The 25,070-nt window shown below is 44.0% G+C and overlaps 1 protein-coding gene across 1 annotated transcript; it reads right to left on the bottom strand.

Moving 5' to 3' along the window:
• SCGN (secretagogin, EF-hand calcium binding protein) lies at positions 1-23,022 on the bottom strand. Its single transcript, XM_034064896.1, has 11 exons — positions 22,950-23,022; positions 22,493-22,563; positions 13,954-14,046; positions 13,273-13,362; positions 12,296-12,352; positions 11,325-11,402; positions 4,080-4,135; positions 2,594-2,639; positions 2,417-2,476; positions 1,485-1,553; positions 1-509 (listed from the first exon to the last, which is right to left on the bottom strand). Exons 1-11 carry the CDS (start codon positions 23,020-23,022, stop codon positions 381-383), a joined length of 822 nt encoding a protein of 273 aa, XP_033920787.1. The 3' UTR covers positions 1-380.
• Positions 23,023-25,070: the final 2,048 nt, after the last annotated feature.

Raw genomic sequence — 25,070 nt, 5'->3', positions numbered from 1 at the left:
CATTCACCAAAGTAATGACTTCACACATATAAGGCAACCATCAGAAACACCTAGTACCCACACTCTGAGAGCACTGATGGGATGTTATTAAGGAGATACTTGTCCCTCATCTAGGGAATGGTAGGGCAGTGTTTCATAGGGACAGGAAAAGAACAGCACTCGCTTTTCTGAGCAGCTGCTGTGCTTATGGGCACAGACACTGCTAACAGGACCCACAGGAAGCGGCATCGAGTGAACACCACAAAGGGACTGGTGGAGCATGAAGGTCCTCCATGCAGATCCCACTCTCCAGCTCCTCTCACACAGCAGCACGGACACACTTCTAAGAGGAGCAGCAGGCAAATCTCACAAGGGAAACACAACCACGAGCACAGCCCTGGCTACGGGTTCATTTTCAGCCCGAGACACAAAGCCAGTTCGGATTTCTGAATTTTGCCATCCTTGTTCATGTCGCAGTGGTTGAGCAGGATCTGGCGGAACTTGTCCAGGTCCACGCCACTAATGCTGGGCTGCAGGCAAAAGATAAAGACAGTGCTGAGAGAGAAAACGGCTCTGCATTTCCCCAGCCCTGTAAAGCAGCAAGCTGTGCAGCAGCTGGAAAATCCACCCGAGGAAGGGTGACCAAATGGCCTGACCCCACTTCAGCTCATACACAGTGGGGAAACAAACAGAGAATGAGGAAAGGGCACCCTGCAAAAACAGAAGGGGCATGGGACTGTGAGTAACTGTATGGAGGTGCAACATGATTTTTGTGCCTATTAGTCGAGGCCATCAGTATCCGATCTATATCAAACAAAAGTCTGCAGAAAGGTGTGCAATACAAATCACTGTGCTTTTCTACCTGTGCTTTCATTTGGCTTCCTCTCTCAAACCTGCTACATGAGGAGTGATGTGGCATTTCCGTCAGCAGGCTACTGTTTTACAGGCTAGTCAGCAGCTTAAAAATACGTTTAGTGGATCATATGAATGCTAAAGACACATGTTATAGACTACACTGTCTCTGTATGTTGCTAATGCTGTACTGCTTTCTCTGCTTCTACACACTGGGTATGGTATTCTTGATTAGAGATAGACCTCAAGTAACTTCCAGGTGTAGTCCTATGATGAACTAATGAACCATGAGGTCATTCTGCTGAGGGCTACGTCCACAGTGAAGAAAGAACTTCTGATGACTGGTCCATGTCAACACAATTTGTGATGCTAACACATACCATCTCGCCTAATTCAGAATATGAGCTAGAATGGATCTTCCATAAATGGAGTTGCAGAGTGAAGTTGTATTAATTTGTCAGGCAGAATTTCTGTGATATGATTAAATGCTCTGTGGTGTATATGCTGAGATTGACATCCATTTCTGCTGATTACTAAAGTAAAATTTGACTCTATGGTCTTACTAGCCCCTCTATTTACATAACTTTTCCCAAACAAGCACCCTTCTCTCAGAAACATAGGATATTAACAAATAGAAAGAGCCATGAAGCTACCTGGACCAGTTCCATCATGTCTTTGACAAACCCATCCACTTCTGGGCCTTCTAGTGCTCCTGTTTTACTCTGAAAGATGAAATAAACTCAAAACGTTCCAATGAGTCAAAACCACTACAATGTTTACTGTTCAGTAGGTTCACATGGTCACTGAAAATTATAGCATAAAGATCATGGAATCGCAGAAAGGTTTGGGTTGGAAGGCACCTTAGAGATTATCTAGTTCCACAGGCAGCGACAACTTCCACTAGACCAGTTTGCTCAAAGCCCCATCCAACCTGGCCTTGAGCACTGCCAGGGCAGCCACAGCTTCTCTGGGCAACCTGTGCCAGTGTCTCACCACCTTCACAACAAAAAAATCTTCCTAATATTCGATATTCTTTCCTTTTTCCCAGACCATCTTCTCCCCTCAAATGGGAGCAACATCTCCCACCATTTTTTGTGGCTTGCTGTTCACCACATTGAGGGAGTTGTTAACTGTCAGAGTGGCACTGAATTACTGATTTCTGACAGGCAGTTTTCTGGTTATGTCTGTCCTTGGCCAGACTCCCTAAATAGCCCATGGGTCAATACTGGAAGGGGTTTTAATTTCAAGGTGTTGGTGATGCAGGTCCCAAACTGCCTGAGACTGCAAATGTTAAAGTTGTCACCTCCTCTATGTCTCTTGAGTCTTTTGAAGTGAAATGAAGTTAATGCAGCAACACTGGCTGTGGTGATGGAGAAAGTCAGAACGGGTCCTTTGTCACCAGATGTGGTGGCATCGCTTCCCTCTATCCCCACCTTAAATCCAGCGCTGGACCCCTCTGCCCCATAGCCTCAGGCACAACTGCACTTCCCGAACGATTCCCACAGCACCCAGCAGGAGGAGTAAGTCTGAGCGTGCTAAATCTGCGTGATTTAAAAACAGCAATGGAATTGCCCCTGGGACTCACAACATCGTAGTGTGCGAAGATCTTCTCAAAATCTCTCCTCCTCTCTTCCGTGCTGCAAGCCTGCATGAGAAGGGGACAAGCAGATGAAACGTACATTTTAAAGAGAATCAAGTTTGGGCCCAGGTTATCTCAGCTGAGAGAAATGGGGTTGATGCATCACTGGATAGCACTACTTACATCCATTTTAAATTGAAGAAGGAAATTTTCCTGGAGAGCCAGAATCCTGAATGGAGAGATTTAAATTATGATCTTTCCACTTTATCATCTGCACACAAACCTCTGGGTCATAAAGCAAAGGGGGTTTAGATTATGGGCTTTTAAAAAAGAAAATTGCCTGCAGGGTTATTTACAGAGGGCTGTTAGGGGAACACATGCCCCCCTCCCTGCCTGATGGGGAATGGTGGGTGCCCTTTGCCTCACTACAAATGAGTTTCTTAGCACCACTGCTTCTCCCAGAGCATTTCTGGTGGTCCTGCACAATGGAGGGTGACAGCTTTGGAAGCAAAAGCTACCAGACAATCATTCCTTGTAACCAGCCTGCTGTGTTGCATTAAAGGAGAGTAATTTATCACTCTCTTTCAGAGGGAGAATGGGTGGCTGTAACAAAGTACTACTGGCCTGCACACTGAGACTGGCCAAATTCCTCTCCTTTCCCATCCCAAAGACCCTCAGAGCACTGATAAAACCTTTTCTCTCTGGCTGCTTTGCTAATCCTGAGGTTTTTAGAGCCTATGACACGGGGCATGCTGAGCCGTGCCTGCACATGGGAGGATTGGGGCTGGGGTGTAAGAAATGTGCTCAGACCAGAGGGGAGCCTCAGCTGGCCTGGAGTAAGGCACCAGCAGGGAGCTGCAATGAAGAGGAAAATGCAACAGCAACCTCCTTTAGATATGCTCCATTCTGCTTCTCTCTCTTAATGTATTCGGTGGCCAAAGGGAACTGCTATATGCACTGCAGTTATTTGTGCTGGTAGGCATTGTGATCCCAAGCAGAAAGTAGCAGTGGCAAACCAGTACCTCTCATCCCCCAGCCTGGTGTTCTAAGACTGTACTTGCATGCTTGAAGTTTCCTGCAATCACTGCACATAAATTTACAGACAGAGGCATACTCTCTATCTGCATGCAGTGAAAATCATATAAAAACCTCTAAGGACAGAACAGAGACTGTGGTCAAAGACTGAGTCCCCACTCTCATTATCAAATGTCTTCACCTTGTCTTCTGAATCCTTTCTTATTGCCATTGGCAAAATACTTTGTGGTGGCACTTTTATTCCTCAAACAGGAAACAAAAGTCCTTTCAATCTCTGCTGTGCACAGTTCTGTGTAATATACACACATCTATGACCCTGCTGAAGGGACTGCCATCCTTTTTCGGAGAAGCAGTGACACTGGTTGCCTTGTCACCTCCTGAGGAAGCATTGGAGAGGTAGCACAGATCATGCCAGAGCATGTCGATAATGCACAAACAGGTCCTGGCACTGCTCACTGCCACAGGCTCTGGGTTCTCAGACTACTGTGATGGGGACTATATGCTAGAGATCAGAGTCCCTGGTTTAATTGGAAAGGAGGTAGGACTCTAATGCATGTGCCCAGAGGGAGGTCATCACCTTGCCTGGATCTGCCACTGGAAGCTGAAAAACCCTATCAATATTACTCAAGCACACCTTGCCAGGTCATTCAGATCCAGTCGTCCATCTTTGTTTTTGTCAAAGATTTTCATCTAAAAATCAAGAAAACAGAGATGAAATAGGGAGGCCATGAGGAGAACACACATAAAAAACCACCAGTACATATTTTACTCTGTCCTGTGCCCTCTCTCTGCTTGCTTGGGGTTCTTGCCCAAGCCCCAGGCAGGATGTCCTCTGCTAACATCAAGTGCAAGGGTGGCACAATTTTCTGAGCTGGTGGTTTTCAAATCTGCCCATTTCTGAACCCCTCACAGTATTCCAGCAGTGGCACAGACCCCATTAAAGCACACTCAGCTGCAGAGACAATACTTTCCTGATTGGAACCTTAATGAAAAGTAACATCCCCAAGAAACAAAATTTATTTCATTTGCACCCTATCTTTTACCTTAACATTAACATCAACACAGCAGCTGACCATGTCTATTTACAGCTAACCAGCTCCCCTCTGACCTCCTTCACTCAACTCTGCTGCTGCAATACCAAGACAGAATCTTTGTGATTTCAAATTGTTTGGCCTTTTTTCTGCAACAAGTAACCTGAATAACTTTTTCACACACATACCATATTTTGATTGTCCATGCCAGTCAACAGAGATAAAATAAATGTCTGTCTGCAAGAGGTAAACCAAGCTAGTTCTTGTCCCGTGACTTACACATGAAAGATGGAAAACATGTAGGGAAGATGGAATAGTGTTTACTGAATTAGTTCAGGTACCACAGCTAATAAGATAGATCTAATCCTATTATCTGGAAAACCCGAGCTCATGCATACCCACTGAAAGGCAATCTTGGGCTGCGTTACTTGGGAAAAGCCTTGGAAAATTTATTGGGAAATCTTGGGAAGTTTATTAATTAAACTTCCAATTTTCAAGCATGCGTTTGATCTGATCTGCCAATTGTGTACATACTACACAAAGAACAACAGAGGATACCCACCCAATGTCATGAAGCATATATCATGGGAGAAGCAGATATTTGAAATCATCATAAGATTGTTTATAGTTTACGTTTTTTACCTTTACACACCATCTTGATATGTTAAACTGGGTGGATTTTCAGTTTACACTCCTGAAAGGTGTATGTATGATGCCAGACTGATACGAAACATCTCAATGTGGTTAAGGATAAGGTCTGGCATGTTTAAACAGCACTCCATTTCAGTAAAAGCTTTGTTGCATCTAGTAGTATGCTTTATAAAATGATGCATTTGTTTTACTGTCAAGCTGCCCCATGTTTTAAAGCGTTTGCACAAGTTAATTCACTGACATTTTAATAGCAGTGCACCAGGGAAGTCTTAGCTCTATTTGCTTGAAGGTAGTCCATGCATTCAGAGGCAGAGCATAAGAGCTGGGTTTGCAAAACAAGAGTTGTTACACAATTGAAACTGCCATTGGCTTTGAATACAGCAAATGAAATATCTCTGCTTTCCCAGTCCAGTGTTATCAAGAAGGCCACTGAAACACCACAACATGACAGACACATGTGCTTTAAAGAGCAATATAAGATTATAAATGTGAAATATCTTCCATGACAGAGATAAGGAAAGAAGTAAACAACCAAAACAAATAGTTCTGTGATCAGTGGACTCACTAAAGCCTGCTTTTAAACCTTCTCTGGTTCTGGTTGTCTGTGTGCAATAAAGTGCTTTATCCCCCAGGTGGAACACAGGAAGAACTGGCTCTTGCCTGACCTCCTGTTCTCACAAATACATACACTGAGGGCATCTATACCCAAGAGCTGTAACTAAAACTGGCCAGTGAGTTCCAAAGTTATTGAAGGTGCATAAAGGCAGGAATGTATTCGAGCTGTAGGACTGTCTGTGTCTTCTTTCCTTAGGGAAGGAAGGGGAGGGGGAAACAAAGGCTTTTGCAGAGAGACAGGAGGGCCCTGTTGCCCTCAGATCAAAAAGCTCCGTTCTCTTCCTGACCAGATTGCCTGTGTAATCCAGAGAAGTCATTTAGTGCAGGATTTCTGAGTGTTTTGGTTCCTAAAGGACCCAGGCGTTATCTGCTGTGGTTTTCAAAAGCCTGCAGGCTCCTGAGTTCTGTTGGTTTTCATCTTCAGAAATGAAGTTTAAGCTTAAATGGGATTTTCTGCTTCCCCTGGCTTATGCCACAGCAAGTGTGGTGCAAAACTAGAGGTGACAGCACCACCATGATTAAGCATAGAAGGGAAAAGGGAGGCAGATTTCCCTCCATTGTGTTCATCAGCTGTGTGGGTCCTCTCTTTATCCCACATAGCAAAGCAACAAGAGGAAACACACCCATCCAGAGCCAGGAGGAAGCTCTTCGGAAATGGGGTGGTTCCTATAATAGTGGCTGGGGTTAGGAGATGTGATGGTTGCAGTGCAGTGCATCACTGCAGATGCAGTCTTTTGGAAGTCACAGCATCCTTACAGAGCCACCTGGGAGGGAGGCCAGCATGAACCATTGCCAGGAGAAGGGATGTACAAAGACTTCTCCTCCAGACAACCAGTCTTCTAGGCTATACTCCACTCCTACTATATTTCTAGAGCTTTGGGAGGTTTGCTCAGTGTGTTAATAAGCATAATAAACTCTTTAGGCTTTTGTCAGTACAATAAATATTTGCCTTTCCATTATTGCACTATTACTTTGGTAATAAGAGACTCCATTAACACAGATAAGCTGGCTTGGCCAATAAAGTGTTAAGGGGCTAAATGACCTGTGATTTCTGTGCTGTGACTTGTGTTCTACATAAATACACTGGCATTGGCACTGAGCACAGACAGACAGACAGGTTTTCACAGCTAAAGAAATGACCACACTGAGCCTCTACCATTGTCCTCACAGTGAGGACAGACAGCAGCCACAGAAGCACTAGAAATCCCTGCACTGCACAGTAAAGATAACTCACCATGCATACTCATGGGCACAGATCAGCTTCAGGGAGAAGTCAACCTGTTCCCCTCTGCACTGAGAAGATGAGGAGCCCTCAGCTGGTCAGCTGCAGGCTGGCATGCTTGGGATACATAGCTCAGTCTCCAGGAGAAACTTTGCAGAGGAGCACAGCAAAACCCTGGCGTCATTGCAGCTCGGAGGATTTCTATATTGCCTTCTCTGGGGCTCATATTTCATCCTCTGCCATCTCCTTCTGCAAGCTCTCAAATACTGCAGTTCATGACCCTTGCTTTTTGAGTTATTATCACTGCACTTACAGTATTGCCTCTCTAGAATTTATCTTGTGATGAGCAGAGATGGTGTGCTGGCCTGGGAGGAGGGTTTATCCTTTACGTTTTGCTCAAATATAAAAATGCTCAGACTAAAGGACTTTTTCATGCTCAGTCTGACATTATCAACATAAGGCAATGCAAAAAGTGAATGTCAGTGTTGCATGTGCGACTGCTTCAGCAGTATATATAACTTAACTTGATGAAGTTTGCCTCAGTAATGAGCTTGCCCTGAATGTGGCTTGTAGACACTAGGATTACTAACTAGAAGTAGCGTGCTGCTATCTGTGAAGCTATGGACTATCAGTGTTTCTATGAAAAAGATAGTAACATATGCCAAGATGCAAAAGCTGAGTGAGAATTTTGTTCTTAGAGAGGAAAAAGGAGTGAGAATTTTGTTCTTAGAGAGGAAAAAGGATGAATATTTCATTTCATCAGAAACTGTGTCTTAAAACAGCAGAAATTATGTCTTAAATCTTGTTTGTATTCCAGCCTTTACAATATCTGGTACATTTACAATATACAAGTACATAGCCGTATGCATGCACATGCATGGAAGCTGTCACTCATAACAAAATGTCAAATGCATGTGTGAGCTGGGTATTCATGGGCTGAAACTTCACCAGGACCCAGAAGCCTAATCACACCTTGATTCTGGGGGCTGAAGGGAGGTGGGAAGGGACTGGGAAAGGCTGGTAGTACTGCTGTTATCCTCCACAGCCTCCTCATCATGAAGCAATAAGGGGGTGCATTTTAATTTCTCCAGCTTGTTATTTCAGAAAGGCAGAATACTCTCTTAAACCCCTCCATTCTCAGCTATGCTCCTCTTGTCTCCTGGAACAGGACCCCCGGGGTCTCTTCTCATGGCCTGCAGAGTATTAGAGCAATAGGACGCTTTGCTTCAGCCTCAACGTACCTGCTCTGTGCTGACAACTATTGGTTTTTGCCCATGGGAAAGCAACAGACCTGCTATTTTCAAGGATGCAGAGCTATACATGACTATGTATCTTCTCATGCAAGTGGGTGCCGATAAATAAACATCAATACACACTTAATGGCTGTTAATACAAACATACATATACACAGGTATGATAACTAACAAGAACTATGCTTGCAAAGGGGCTTCCTCAGCACGGAGCTGCTACTTTAATTCCCCCATGGAGAGCCCGAGAATTGAAATGTTTTTCTTTTGTGGCTTTCCCCAGCGGCTTTAGTGCTCTTTAAGATTTGATTTAGCAGACTCCTGGGGCTTGTGCAATGCCAACACATTCACTACCTGTTTTCTTTCCAGGGGTTCATTACTTGTTCATCAGATCCCTGATTTCTATCAGTGCTTTCTGAAGAGAGGATTTCAAGGTCACAAGGAAAAAGAATAGCATTTTAAGAAATGGCTTCGAAGCAACCTGATAAAGTGATGTTTCTTTCTGGAGGGAACAAATATCTTCCAAAATAAATACTTTCTCCCTCTTTTCAGCTTTTTTTTTAATGTGGTTTAAGGTCATTCATAGAAACATAAGTGACAAGTATTTTAGCATAGCCTGGTTGATACGCTATCTGCTTACACCTCTCACAAGCTACAGCGGCAAATACTCAGCACAGAATCACAAACTGCCTTTTTTCTTTCTTTATCTTTTTTTGCCTTCATGCCTGGGTGAGCTTCCTTAAAATCACAGTTTCTGTCTTTTCCCCTTTATCCCAGTCTCCAGAAGGCTGTACGGTCCACTCAGTGTATCAGTAGCTTCTTAGGACGTGTGCAGCTGGCTGTGAATGTACAGAAAAGAGGGCAGAGATCTACAAATTTCCGTGGAGACAGATGGGCTTACAGCTCCTTGGAGCACAGCTTGTTTCAAGTAATGTTATTACAGTGGCACTTGAAAGCCCTCAGTTGGAGAGATAGGCCACCCTGAGAGAACCTGTAGCTGTGTACAGCAGAAACAGGTCCTTGTCCCAAAGACCTTTTGCTCTAAACAGATAAAAGTGTGAGAGCAAAGTGATAGGCGAGAGAAGTATTTCCATTCTGCAGTAAATTAATTGGTGCAGCTGGTTGCTAAAGATACATCAGGAAGTCTGTGAAAGCCTCAAGAGTGAAATGTAAAGGCCACTGTCCCCCTGTTTTCCCAGACAGCACTGATGGTGGCAGAGTTCCATCATGGTTCTGCAATTGGGCAGCTCCCAACTCCACATGGAAAGCAGAGAGAGAAAGCAAAGAGCTTTCATTGCCCTGGGCCTTGACATCATACCTTTGCTCTCGGCTCCTTGAGTCACTTCTGCCTTTTTAATCCAGCACTGCAAATGTAAGACTGAATCTTTCCTTCCTTCTTTGTAATTTTGCCCTCCTACTTCAGGTAAGTTCCCATGCAATCACTTTGTGCAGTGTATCTGCTACTACGCAGATTTTGTCCATGTGGATACTTTGCAGTGATGTACAGAATTCATATCCTCTCTTTTACTACAGGATATCACAGGGTAAGATTGCTCATGTTGTAATGTCATACCCTGTCTTAGCTCTTGGGATCAGGTGTGTTGGTAAATATCCTTGATCTTCAGTTTATAGAAAGGAATTGCAAGGGGAAAAAACATCTGCCATATCCTCATTTTCTAATAACTATTAACATCCCTGATTCTTTTGGCATTGAAGCTTTGTAAAGTTTTGTCCTCATGAGCCAGATTTGCATTTGGACCACAGATTTCCCTAGATATACAATGCATCCCTTTTCCCAGGTCAAAATTTATCCTGTAACACAGGGACCAAACTGACTCTCCAAAGATACGAAGCTAATGTATAAAACCCAGTGTGAATAGAAAGCAGGCCTCCTGGCCATCAGCCCAAGGCTGCACTGACATCTAGCTGCATTTAGGAGCAGAAATGGCAGATCTTTCTTGGGAAATTATGGAAAAGGGAAAAGAGCTGGAGGAAATGAACCTCCCAATGTCTACAGGCTTGAGTCTGACTATTCCCCATCACCTGATCACAAATAAGCCACTGGGGATGGAAACCTGACTGGAGCAGCATAAAAGCTATTTGCTACCTGCAAACAGTACCAGAAAGGTTTTTGTTCTAGCTGTAGTTTCTGGCATCTACTGTTTCCAAGCCCTGCCAGTTGGGAAGGAATTTCTGTAGCTTGAATTCCTCTCCATTATATTGCAAATATGAAAAAACCTCACAATCTTCAATAATGTTATGGACCCTTTGCTCTAAAGGTTCACAATTCAGACACAGATGCATCATGCACTCATAACTCAGTATCGCAAAATATGCTGGCAGCTCCTTTTTTGCTTGCATATCAAGCTGGTTTTCAGGCACAAGCACAGTTTCTGTGGCAGGAATCATGACAGTCCCATCTGAAACTCATTTAGAAAATTGCAATGGTAAATGTCTGCTAGTCGAACTCAAATGATGCCTTTGCGAGTGACATAAGAAATGAGATTTTTGCTTTCCTTTCCTTTTCCTGTTTTTAGATGGTTAGATGTGATAAGTTGCTCTGAAATCCAGGTGACTGATGCTGAACTTACACCAAATATTATGCTGCTGATTGCAGTATAAAAGCTATATTGTGATAAGGCAGGGGAAGACCTGAAGCTTTCAACGTCTCAGTATTTCAGGGAAGCAGCAGGGAGCCAGCAAGGCTTGTTGGGCTTCACAGAGCAGAAGAGACAGATACCTGCGTGTCTTGGGAGCAAAATGATTTGCTAGGAGGAAGGGAGGAAGGGAAGGAGCTCCAGATCTGGCTGAAGCTGAACACACCATGAAGAAGGATGCACCTCACCTCTCTTTTTGAAGGGGCATAGAGCCTGGTTTGCTTTAGTGTCAGAGCAAACAGTTCAACTCACAGCAAAAATACTTGAAATGCTGTTCACAGCTGACGTCTGGTGCAATGCAAAGAAACAGCAGTAGCACGTGCAAAGTTGCCAGAGAGATCTCTTGGAGGAGGTACACCTTTTAAGAGGGCACTTACAGCCCTGCACATAATGACCCTGAAGGAGATTTCTAGGCAGCACTGTAATCTAAGCAATATTAACACCATCTTCTCTTACCATGGTATCAGTATATTCTTCCAGCTTCACTTCAGTTACCACCTTGTCATGCTGCAAAAAGAGATCTCGCAGGAAATCCTGTAGGAAGGAAAGAATAAATTTGAATATAGAAAGAATAAATTGGAGTAACTTCAAGAAAACACAGTAAGAAATTAAATCCAAATTCAGCAGGGTTACATGAACCTGTTTCACATTCCTGACTAGCTCTGGTATCTTCAGTTTCACATAAAGTTCCATTTTTTTTAATTGAAACCTAAATAAATAGATTAGAAAATAACCAGATTTCCCCAGAGCAGGCACACTGGAATGAGTCATAATTATCTCACAAAAGAAAGAGAAGATAACGTAAGCCCTGCAATATTTGCTAACTGATCTCAAATCAAAATATCTGTCATTCAGCACAAACTTAAGCATCCTTTTATGTCCTTGTTAGGGCACAAGCTGGAACCACACTCTGAGATGTCAGCACAGGGTCTGCAGCCCAAGGATGGACCCCCATGCCCAGCTGGCTCAAAGCGTTTAACAGGCTTCAGCCTCGATAGTATGAGCTTTAAAACGAAATCAGTGCTCAGGAAATCTGCAGGCTCAGGAAGAGATTGAAGAAATCCCATTAACAAAACACAACAGCTTTGGCTCTGTTTAGCTGGGAGAGGCACATGTGCAAAGACAAGGTGAGTGCTGCCTCACCTTGAGTGCTTGGGGCTCTGTGAGATGAATGGGGTTATGTGATGAGGCAAGGAGAAAGCAGGACAGCAAGGGAAACAGCAGAGCCTACTCCATCCCAGCAGGGTCCCTGCAGCTGCACTAGAAGCCTGGATGGTCCCCAGTCCTTAAACTCGCCATGGACAACCTTGAAAAGCCATTTGTCAACTACACAAAAAGGCAGCAAATTGGTAAAGCCAGTGAAAAGGCTCCCACTGACATCAGTGAGCTGCAGATCAACCCCAAAGAGACTTATTAGAATAACTTACTTTAAGCTCGCCAGCTGAAATAAATCCACTGCTGTCAGCATCGTAACTGCGCCAAATCTGAATGGGGATAGATTGATATGACCACATAAATATTGCAGTTAATCATCTGCTTGGGTGATAGATTGTAAAGATTCAGATCAGGGCTTCCCTAACGAGCAAGCTGTGCATCATCCAATACTTGATTAATTGTAGATGACATAAAATAAACTTTTCACACAATAGCTTTTATTCTCACTTGGATGCTGCACATGTGACATGCTGTTATCACATACTTCATGCAGACACACTGTCTATAAAAGGAAAAAAAAACCTAAGAAACTCCCCTGCATTTCTTACCTAATTTGTACATGCTGCTTCTTTTATTGCTCTGAGTAAAAGTCAAGGCCACACAGAACTGGACATTGATCTGTGGAAGCCCCTGTTTTGATGTGAAATAAAAGTAACTGCAAGTCTTGGGAAAAATTTTGGTGCTGGGATACTTAAAGATATTGGGTAAGGTTAAAGAAAACTTAGGATTTTGCTCCTCAGTTGATCCACGTTATGGAGATTTCCACTCTACCACCCTACCAGGCTAATGCTTCAGGATAAAATGGCACTTAAGACATGCCTGGTCTGCCCTCTTGGTCTGTGCTGTGCTGCAGGAGAGGCAGCTTTGGCTGTAGCTCCCAGTAGGGCTGAAATCACCACTGGGTACGCACTACCATAAAGTTTTGTCTCTGGCAGCATTACAGATAGGTGGCTGAGACTGCCTGTAAAGTTTAATGAACTCTGGGTACCCTCTGTCCACCCTGAGCTCACACATCTCTATTTTGCTGGTATAAATAATTTACAACCTTCTCTACATGAACCGGTCAGAACACATTTTGCTTCCACAATACCCGTGTATTTCCCATGTTATGTACCACAGAGATTGTCAGCATACACATTGAGGAAGCTGTTGGTGTTGCAAGGGGAAGAGGCAATGTGGAGGTACAGACCCGCATGAATTCCACACTGTTGTCCAAGGGAGTTTCCCGTCGGAAAAGCAGCAGAAAGTTCTCATCATCCGGCAAGATTATCTTTGCAAGCTTGGAAAAAAAAAACACCAAAACAAAACCAAAACGTAACCAACAACAAAACATATAACCCCCCTAAACCAAACCCAAATCATGAAAGTAAAGAGAAAAATTGGGTTGCTGCTGACCCAGTATGAGAAATATATACTGGGCACATTGTTGCCTTGGAAATAAAACCCCATATCAAGAGATCTGGCTAATGTAGTATTTCACAACTCACGTCCTCCCCACTCAGGCTCTATCTTCCATATCTACTATAGGCCTATTTCATAGATTCATAGAATGGTCTGGGTCAGAAGGGACCTTTAAAGTTCATATATTCCAATCCCCCTTCAATAGTCAGGGACCTCTTCAACTAGATCAGGCTGCTCAAAGCCCCATCCAACCAGACCTTGAATGCATCTACCACATCTCTACCACCTCTCCAGGCAACATGCTTCAGTGCTTCACCACCCCCCTTGTAAAACATTTCTTCCTTTCATCTAGTCTGAATCTACTCTAATTTAAAATGACTGCTCCATGTCCTATCCTGACAGGCCCTTTCTGCCCTAACTCTCCAACCTTCTATAAAGGAAATCCTGGACTGGGGCTGAGGAGACATACCTCTTGGATTTGCAAGTGTCCATCTGCGGTGCCATCATAGGCAGACATAAATTGCTCCTTCATCCTTTGAACTTTTTCTTCTGTGATGGTGTTCTGCCGTGAGGAAACAATATGCACATGAGAATTGCTGGGGGCACGAGAAGAGTGTCTTGGAGGAAATTTCCCCTCACTGGTAACCATCAGGATCATCGCATCCTTACATCCTTTTAAAAGCCCACAAACACACCACCACAGATGAACTTTTGGAAACAAGACATGCATATCTGTGTACCAACTAAGCTTTCAGTTGGAAGACCAGTGTTTGGAGACCCCAAAATATTTCAGTGACACCTGCTTCCTTATCCAACTGTTCCCACTGTATCACTGGGGTTTGGTTTTGTTGGAGTGTGTGTTACAGTAGTTTCTATGCAACTCATTTTCAGCTCATGCTTTTCAGGAAGTTGTCCTTATCCTTGAGCTACATCCCTGTAGTTCATTAGATCATCAGCCCTGAAAGGTGTCAGTGGGGCTTATTATTGCCTGTCAACTAGTTCAAGACCTGGCATGAAACATTGTCAGTGTTTCTGGGTTAATAGCATGAAATTTCAAGCAATTCACATTCCCTTTGCATCAACCCCATAATCAGTTTATACATAGTGAGGAGTTTTCAGGACTTGTCAGGCTGTACGTTTTGACAGGCATCACTGTGACAGGTGAAATACAATGCTTCAGTTTATCAGGCATGATGTCTTTCTCTTAGCAGTAACCATTAGGGTATCTGGCCTGACTAAGCTACACAAAGCACAGTTTCCCTACTCTGGGGAAAGGTTTCTGGTCAGACAAGCTTTGTGGCTGGACTGGGCATCTCACCTACTCAATCTTGTCCAAGCAGCTAATGAAGTCCAACATTACCTTCCTCACCTGTATTGAGCAGGTCCTGGCACCTCTCTGGGACAGTAGAGATACACTAGGATGTCACAGATGGGGTAAGCAAAAAGCAAATGAGATATCTTAGGCTTAGGTTCATTTAAGCTGAGGTGTACATTTGCACCCACTTTGTCACTACCTTTCCACATGTGTTTAGATGTGACTGGTATTTCCCAAAAGCTGTAATTTGCTGTTAGTAATACCAGAAAAGAAAGATAGCTATAAGTAGAGGGGTAGGCATACAGCATGAGTGATCATCTATGATATAATTTAATTTGCCTTCACCTTGTCTCAGAGCAGACTCAGAGCACATGACCACTTATTTGCACAAAGTCACTACAGGTTTATACAAAACCTTTACTGTCAGTGGACAGGATCATACACTGAAATCAGGGGAGAAAGAGTTAATTGGCTTTGATTTGTCAATGTCAAGTCAAAACAACCAGAGGGAGTTCTGCATAGAATAAGTGAAGCTCTTCAATCTCTCCACTTCTGCGGTACCACAGGACTAGGATGTGTCAGATGATGGAAAGTTGGGGAATCTGGGAATGGGAATAGGAGGATAGAGATACATACATGGGTCTTTGTAGGGCAGTGGGATGCAGCTCCTGGAGTACATCCTTGGGGTACAATGCTAAGGCCTGACAGCCCCTAGTTACGGGATGAAACACCCAGCAGTGATCCCACAAGGATGTGCCCGAGATGGCAATCCCCTTCCTGAAGCCTGCCATTGGTCATGAGCAGGTCCCAGGGCACAGCTGCAGGATACTCCATCCCCTTGGTGGTGTCCAGCAAGCCCTGCAGGCCCTATGGCTGGGAGCCACTGCAGACACAGCACACCACTGAACATGCAAATACAGTTTTCTTTCCCCTTAGCATTATAACTGGCCATCAGGCTATTTAAATTGCCATCTGATGGCACCTTGATGCTTCGAGACAGCTCGCAGGAGTTAGGCAAGCCTATCAGTTGCTGACTTCAATAGGCTTGCAAAGTACTCTGAAATTATCCTCCTCCGTGCCCAGTAGGATAAGTTATTCCTGAAACCATAATCATAGTTAGTATTTGAAAAGTGTGCTGTGGAGCTCAGACTAGTCACTTGTTAAGAAAGCTTATTGCTCAGCTTCGTGTCAGCTGTTAACCACCACCTCATTGAGCACTCTGTGGCAGGAACATTGTTATCTACACAGAAATGGGACTGCCTCCTTTTTTATTGTTTATTTTTAACTCATTTAAACTATATGTTACATCAATTAAATACCGGAAATAGTGACAATATTTACATAGCTCAAGCAGCTTTCAGTCCAAGGGGTCACACTACAGTGGATTTTTCAAGTTGGACAATCTGTCTCTGTCCATAAGTATAAAAACTTATAAAACACAAACAGTAATAGATCTACTAAAATTCACCCTTTACTCTCAATGGATAAAAGATGTTTCACAAACTGGTTTTCTCAAGATGCTTGCTCAAGGTAAAAATATGTGTAGAGTACGAAGTTTTACACTGATAACGATACACCTTGGTTTATGACTATTAGGTTTCAAAGATGACCTTTATGTTTACCAGAAATCTCAATCCTAGAGGATAAATGAATAAATAAATGAATCAAGTAAGCCATGCCACTTCCACTGAGGGCTACAGGGGTGCCCTCACTGCCTTGGACACCTTGGGCTGAGGTTCATGTGGGGAGGCCAAGGTAGTAGCTTGGCAGCTTATTGGTCAAGAGGCCTGATTTTTTATTCTCTGTCTTTGGGCATCTACAAGTATTTCCTTGCCTTTCAGATCAGGGCAAGTCCTGTGATAAAGGGAGAAAGATCAGGGTGATGAGATCAAGAAGGGGAGACCTTGAGGCAGGCAAACGCGGGACATAATGGTATTTACACGGTCACACAGGTGCTGCACTGAGTGCTGTGGCCACCGGCTTCCCCAGGAAGTTTGTTTTTCCTTCCTTCTCTGTAATTATTAACTCACCATTCAACTACAGATTGCAATGAGCAGTAAAGCCTAGACACCAAACATGTTCTGCTTTCAAACATCTCATTTAATTCCTGCTGATCAGGACAGGTTTGCCATAAATTGATTTTTTTTTTCCTTCTTGACATGATTTTTGGAAGCAAGCCACTATATTGATAAGGGTATAAAAAGCAAGAAGAAATTAAATGTAAGTGACTATCATGGCCATTTCTTTAACTGAAAATGCTGGCTTGAGTACATGCTTCTCCTAAGGTTTCAGCCAAATTTGATAGAAGAGCAAAGCGCCCCAGAGATATCAAGTTCCTACAAGATCTATGAAAATAAATTACATCTGCCAAGAAACCTAGTTGGAAAACAAACTCAACAACTGTTACCATGCCAAAAGCCACACAGTAGAGAAAGGATGCCAGAAAATACCAGATGAGACACCATTAATGTACACTTTGACGTTAGAAGAACCACTTTTTTTTGGCCAAAGATTTCTTCCTTAAATCCTGTAGCTTAAAAGAAATGAATCACATGAATGACTTCACTTCACCCATGCAGTTGTACATTGGATTGCCTGTATTAGTGTGGGATTTCACCATGCAGCTCCTGAGATGTCTCATTTGGGCCAATCTTGCTTACTTAACTGCAATGCTATCTCTTGAGAATTTGGGCCTGTATTTTAGTTAGGATTTACTGTAATCCTGCATGCTACAATAGATGAGTGCTTATCCTGTCATCCCACGTTGCGTTTTTTGCTCTCATCAGCACATATGTGGGAAATACTTTTTCACATAGAAGACACCACCATACAACAAAGGCTGTTACACTCTTCCCTGTGCCAGCAGGGTTTTGTGGTTAGGCTTTGGACAGGTTCTTTGTTCTGTCCTTTCCGCTAGGCTGGAAGCTTTTTGACATGCCTTTGGGCACTGAAAGCGCATCATGTCTGTTTTTTCCCATGAGCATGTTGAGTTTGCAGTTAGAGATACTTTAGGCACTTGCAGTGCCCTACCTTAATGTGCAGGATCAGGAATAATAAGGCTATGGTAAGGCTAATCAATGCTGTCAAAAGCCACACCTAAAGAAATAACTACTGCATCAGAATCAAAGAATGCTTTAGGTTGGGAGGGACATTAAGGATCATCTAGTTACATGGCCAGGGATGCCTTCCAGTGGATCAAGCTGCTCAAAGCCCCATCCAACCTGGCCTTGAACACTGCCAGGGATGGGGGAGCCGCAGCTTCTCTGGGTAACCTGTGCCAGTGCCTCTGCACACTCACAGTAAAGAACTTCTTCCTAATGTCTAAATAATCAGGATCGATTCAGGGTTTAGATTTCTGAATTAGTCTGGAGAAGGATGAAAGATGAATGTTTCCTGTCTGAAGTCTTGTTGCGGTAACCTAATGGTCACCAGAGATCTGCTCTATCATCCTGGGTCTCTTGGATTGATAATATATAGGGGAAGTCTGCTTTGGATGGCTTTGAGGCTGGCTGATGTTTTAGCCATTGAACATTGAATGATTAGCTGCTGCATTCATGATCATATTAAGTTAAACACATAAATTAGACAGACAACACACTGTACAAGGCAAGGATGAAGTACAAGAGCAACTGGAGGCTGCTTATCTTCTTTGGAAGTAAAAAGCAAAGACAAATCCTTTATGACTGTTTCTTCCAGTCCTAACTATGTACATGGTTTGGGCAGGGGGACTGGAACCTGTCCTGCATGGTCAAATTTACACATCAAAAATATTTACACATGCTCTCTTACACACAGTTAGGTGAGGGCAACCAACTTTTATCTGAGACTCTTCTGTCTAATTGCAGTATCATTGAAGCAAAGTGAAATGCCTGTCTGTGAAAGCCCAGAGAGCATAATGGTAATGTGCCCTCTGTATCTGTATCACTGGTTTTATGGAGATTTTCAGTAACCCAAACCCTAAATTTGTAGCCATTCATCTATAAAACGCTTCTTGTCTAATCATTATGAGAATATACATAAAACTGCATTGAAACTATAGCAAAGAGCAAGCAAGGAAGATCTTAAATGGTCTCTATACAGAAAGAAAGATGTACAGCAATGTAAGAGAGAAAGGCAGGGGCTGTTCCAGCAAAATTACTCCTTCAGTGGTGAAAGAAACTCTCTTTTTTTCACTGAATTATCTCTTTAGTATAAAAACTTCTAGAAAATGCTTGGTAGCCAAAATGTGCAATGAGGAGTTTTATGAGTGAGCAGACAAGAGCACAGGCACTCACAGCAGCCATGAAGCAGCAGTTGGAAGCTGGAGGCTCAGATGCTTAGAGAGAAGTCATAGGAGTAATAACAACAGCAGATGGGTAATGCCAGCAGTTCAAAAAGCTCTGCTAGTGTGTGGCTGCATTATCCTCTATTCTGCCTCATATCCCCCAAACAAATCAAACTGCAGAAGCCCCTCCAGCTGATGGAGAATTTATATAAACTTCAGTGTCATATGAAACACTGAAGTCTTACAGATACGTAACACACACCTGGAAATCAAAGGCATTTCCTTAGGAACAAACCAGAACAGAACAGAACTGAACAGACTATTTCATTTGTAAGAGACCTACAACGATTATCTAGTCCAACTGCCTGACCACTTCAGGGCTGACCAGAAGTTAAAGCATGTGGTGAAGGGCATTTTCCAAATGCTAGAGGAGGAGAAACAGGAAGCAGCATCTGGGATTTGGGTCAGTTTAATGTAGACCTACCTTTGTGGCAAATTTTCCCTTCCCCCCCCAAAATCTTGATGGTTCAACAAAAGCTGATGAGTTAGCCTCCCTTGCTGGATGATATTTCAAGCTTTCTTCCTTGCTGGGAGCCGTCAGGAAGAGCTGTGCCTCTCAGCTTCCCAACAGGCTCCCTTTTGCATTGTTTTCCCAGCTGCTCCCATCCCCCTGGCATTTAGTGTCAGCTGGGGATGCTGCAGGGAAGAAAAACAGAGCTGAAGGACTACAGTGGTCATTAAGAAAAATAACAGCTTAGAGAGTGCAGGCTGAAAAAATATAATTATGAAGCCATTCGCTATTCAATTCAAGTGAGACAACTTTAAGTGCTGATAACATTATTTATCACTTGCATGGCACTTCAGGCACGGTCACTAATTAATCCCTGTGACACATCTGGAAGTTATGCCAGTGTGTTACTGTCTCCTCCTTTTACTGTGCAAGGAAACAGAGGCATTAAGAGCCAAAGGAAAAGGTCAAAAGGAGCAGTGAAGCACAGAGATGCTCAGTGCCACCTCACTGCTGGCTTCAAGGATGCTTCCTTTCTGTAGGATGGTGAACACCAGTGCAAAGGGGATCCCTTACCCCTCCCACTATAACCACAAGCCCGTACAACATAAATCATGTGAAAAAGGCAAAAATGGCTCAATGTTGCTAGATGACATTGTACAAAGGTAGCGGAGACCTTTTTTTCCTGTGGCACTACAGGCAACCTGTACATCTAGAGGAGTGGGGCAGAGGGCTGTCCTCAGCCTCTGGGACAAAGCTCCCCTTGGGTTTTCTGCCACTGAGGCAGACTGTTCTGCCTGCTGCTGACCATTTTGTCCCTACATAACCATGGGAACCAACACCAGGCTGCTGGCAAAAGAGAAGAAAACAACACCTCATCTTACCTTGAGTGGAGATGCTGCCAAAAAGTGGGCAAGAAAACCAGGGGAGAAAACCAAAACTACCTGTGAGCATGTTTGAGCCCCCTGGCAGTTAGTGGGCACTGTTGTCCAAAATGAGCCTCACCTTTAACAGGGAGAGAGGGAGGTGGTTCTTTCTTCAGTCAATTTGCGATAAGCTTTTTCTTTTAATGGCAAAGCCTAGGCAGCGGAAGCAAAGGAGATGCAAGTGACATGAGGGTGCTGGTTTAAGTTGGAGTCAGCTGAGCAGTGACTTTTAGCAATCAATGAAACTGTTTCTGGTTTCTTCAAGCAGAACAGTTCATCGCTAACACAACCTTACTTTGTGCTGAATATAATAGAGTTCATGTTGATATCAGCAAGACCACAAAAAGTGCTGTGGCACACTGGGTTTGCAACCCATCTGGTGTGATGCTGTCTCCAAAAGCTCACGTGAGGGATGTGCAAGGGCAGAGATGGGCTAGAGTGGGGCTGGAAGTTTCCTCTTGACCTCTCATCATTACCAACCTGCCTGCAGTGTGAGATCCCTGGTTAAACTTCACTTTAGCTAACACTGGAGAGCATCACTCAGAGGTCATTTCTTCAGTGACCCACTACAGTGTTGAGCTCTGTGGCTTCATTTTAAGCCTCTCCTTCAACATCTCACATTTGCTGTCACTGGGATCACTTAAACATGCCCTGTGCCGGTGTTTCAATGCCCCAAGAGTGGCAGCTCCCAATTTCATCTTTTGTTCCTGGGTAAACCATCATGAGCTTTTCAATTTCTCTTCAAATTGGTTTTTCTGCTTTTCAATTTCTCTTCAAAACTGTTTTTCTGTATCCTTAAGGATTCTTATCACTTATCGGTGAATCTTTTCTGATTTGCTTCAAAGTCTTTCCACGTGCCTATCTGTTCATCCAATCTTCCATTCGCTAGAAAACATTTCTACAGAAGCTGACAGTATTTCCATCCAAATTTACTTGCAAATTAAACAAAAACATGCCTGGAAAACTATTCACAGCTGCTATCTTTTTATTATAGCCCCAAAGATCCAAGAATCCTAATTGGCTTGTAAGTATAATTCTGATTTTACACTTGATACTCATGAATTTATGCCTTTTATCAGCTACCTTTTCCCTTCTTGTTAATTACTTTCTGCTTAAAGGAATAGTTTTATCTCTGGTTTTTTGTTCCGGCACATCATCCCCTTCCATTTGGAAGTTTCTTATTCCTTATTTGTTCTTATTCACTTCCTAGTTGGGCACACACTGTGTAGCGAGAATAGTAAACCTCTTATCAGAATATATTCTTTACATACTTATGAAAAGCTGGCTTGAATGCCAAGATTTCTACTTCACCAATGGTGACAAGTCAAAGGCAAAGTATGACCTAGAGCTGGGGAAACCAGCTCGTGTAAACTGTGGTGCAACTTCTGCTAGAACAGTGATTTTAAGAGTAAGGGAAGGGAAGAAAGAAAAGGAAACCAGGGGAGAAACCCAGAAACACTTGAGAGCCAGGTCTTGACATTACCAGCAGCAGAATTTACTCCTGTTTGGCTTCTAGCCATTTGCCGCATTACAGATGCACATCTTCTTCCTAAGTACCGTTAAAAATTAATGACAGCACAGTTGTTAAAGATTGACCTTGTAAAGAAACATATCATATTAACAAAACTAACCAGCACCTGCTTAAGTAAGTCAACACTGTTGCCCTCCCATTGCCCTGCCAGACAATTTGCCAGTGCTTTTCCACTTGTTTCTATTCAAGTGCAATAAATTACTTTCTCTCCATGCTCCCAACCATCCCCTTCAGCTGGTGCTGATGGCAGGCTTACCCTGACAGCAACCCTTGGACCGAGAACAATGGATCAGCTTCTCAGGTGATTGCACTCATGGTCACACCTTGTTGCCAAGAGAAAAGATCTTTACCTTTGGGGTTGCTGTGGAAGCTAGCAACCAGAGAACAACAGGTATGGATCATCTCTCAGACTAATGACCTTTTTGCTTGGGCTTGATGCACAGTTACCACGGCACAGTACTTACTTCTGGTCCCACTTTCTCCAGGAGATGATGGAAAAAGTTGTCAAGCTCCTTCCCTTCTATGTAACCATTGTCTAAATAAAAGTCAAATATATTAACGGTCAGGTGGCACTGGGATCATGTTGTGGGGCTGCCTGCAGAAAGGGGGGGAGGGGGGGGGTTTGATCAGTTCCTATCTGGACTTTGGGCACAGTGTTGCCAAGCTTCCCGACGAGTTTCCTTACAGAAAACTTCAGGAAAAGATAAAAATCACAGGCTGCGTGCACACGAGGGAACAGCTAACAAAACCGGGAGCTGATGAACAGGCAAAAACTTGGGAGTGGGACGGGAGATTTTCAGCCCTGATACTGGGCATGAGGAGGAGGAAGATGGGGACAGAGTTCACACGTCCCACCCCAGCTCCCGCATGCAGCCACCCCCCCGTGCCCCCACCCCCTCCTCTCCCCTCCGCCCCACTTGCCGTCGGGGTCGAAGCGCCGCCAGGCTCCGAGGAAGGCTGCGGCGTCGAGGCTCCCTGCCGCGCCGCTCTCCATGGTGCTGCTGCCGCCGGCTCTGCCCGTCGCCCGCCCCGGCTTTGAGTGCGGCGGCCCCGCCCCGAGGGGAGGGAAGGACCTCACGCCCCACAGCTCCCACCCCGGAGCCGCCCGGATCCCTCCCACCCGCTGCGGGGCCTGTGGTGGGCACGGAGCAAGGGCCCCCGGTGAACAGGGTGAGTACAGGTGTGGTAGGACGGGCCTCAGGGTGGGGAACACCTGCCCCGCAGCCACTGCTCCCGGGAGCTGTGCGCTGCTTGCAAGCAACCTGCACAGCTTCACAACTACCCGAAGGGACAGAAGTGCTTGAGGGAAATGTAGGACTTCAGAGGACATGGGGTGTTTAGGGAAAAAGGGGAAAAAACCCCAACTAAATCTTATGCCTCTTCCTCAGTTTATGAATCTCACTTTCTCATCCTTCCAGCCATCAGAAGGGTTTCCCTCAGAGGGAGGAAGAGCCATGGAATGAAGACAGAGGGAAATCCAAGCTCTCTTCCTCCTGCAATACTAAGCAAAAGAAGGAACATTGAGGTTAGAGGCCTCAGTGCTGACAGCAAACTGCTAGTATTTACATTCCTGAAGGTCCTGCTTGGGACTGCATGTGTTTTGGGTGTCATTCGTATATTCACATTTCAAGTGAAAGCAGTGATTTCAAGTACCTGGGACTGGGCTCTGTCTTTGCAGGTGCTCCCAAGAACCAGTTTTAACAGCTCATCACCTCCCTTGAAGTCCCTTACAGACTTTTTTCCCTAGTTGCTTTTGATTTGACATATATATATTTCAACTTTATGCAACTACGTATTCCTTTAGAGAGGCTTTCAGAGCAGAAAGGCTCTTAAAAGCTATTTGTTTGCCTTGAGCAGGCTCCTATTTGATCCGAGGGAGAAAAAACCCAAACCAAAACCTCAAACCCGAAGAACCAAAAGTTGTGTTTTACTCAGGAAACACCAGGTCTGCAAATTACATTATTTCAGGGACACCACAACACAACAGGGGGACATGTCCAGCTTTTCCAGCATGCAAAGGTAAAGGAGATGCCATGGAGCTGATGCCTTTAAGCAGCAGTGCATGAGTGTCTTGGTACAGGGTTTCCCTGGGCTTCCCTAGCTGACAGCCCAGGATATGAAGAGACAGGAACATCCTGGCCAGGGTTTTTTGGCAAAGAGCAGCACATCAGTTTCTGGCAAGGTTTGTAATCTGGCCTTGGAAAGCATCACCATGGCTGATACCTGTGAGGGTCCTTGGGAGTATGACTGTGAAAGCTGGTTTCTTACTCAGAATATCCTTAACTGAGAATAAGGAATAAGTAACAATTAAAGGCAGGCAGCATTTTAAAAAGTATGGAATGCTTTTGATTAAGGATTTCTGTGGTTCCGGCTTTGCACTGTGCAGTAACGCTCGAGGTGAAAGATCTTAATTCCATGTTTCGAAAAGCTGGAAATGAAAAAATCCAATGGAATTCTTTTGCTTCAGAGCATTACAAATATTTAAAGATGCATCTTTTGAAAACCACATCACTGTCCCAGTGTATTTTTCTTAAGTTCAGAAATGGCTTTAATGCAATAATACTTGACAGGATGATTTTCTCCATGGAGGCTTTGGGGTGGCAGATCATTAGTTCGGCTGTTTCTGTTATTGGTTTATTTCCAGATTATGGCAATTGGACATCAAGGAATAAAAAATGTTCCCCCTTTTTTTAAATATGAATCTGTGTGTGCAAGATAGCTTTGAAAATGTATAAAAATATCAATTTTTCTAGAAAACCTCTTTTCCCTGCGATCTTCAAGGCTCCTGAAAAACACAACCAGATTTGGGATTTGGGTAAGACTCACTAGGAAGCAGAAATGAACAGCTTATTCCCAGTGACTCTTCACTCCTTTCAGCTCAAGCAGTCTCATGTTGGTGGGCACCAATCCTCACTCTCCTGCTCAGGGAGGCCACAGCCTGACTCCTGTGCCCTCCTGGGCTCCCCAAGAGGTGCTTCTCTTCCACAGCACCCCTCACCCTTCCCAAACCCTTGCCCTACACCTGAAAAGAGGAGGAAATAC

Source organism: Melopsittacus undulatus, chromosome 1 (assembly GCF_012275295.1).
Source record: "Melopsittacus undulatus isolate bMelUnd1 chromosome 1, bMelUnd1.mat.Z, whole genome shotgun sequence".
In the NCBI taxonomy this organism is placed as follows: domain Eukaryota; kingdom Metazoa; phylum Chordata; class Aves; order Psittaciformes; family Psittaculidae; genus Melopsittacus; species Melopsittacus undulatus.
Note: the sequence above shows the minus strand (reverse complement) of the source record. Positions and strands in the feature narration are given on the sequence as shown.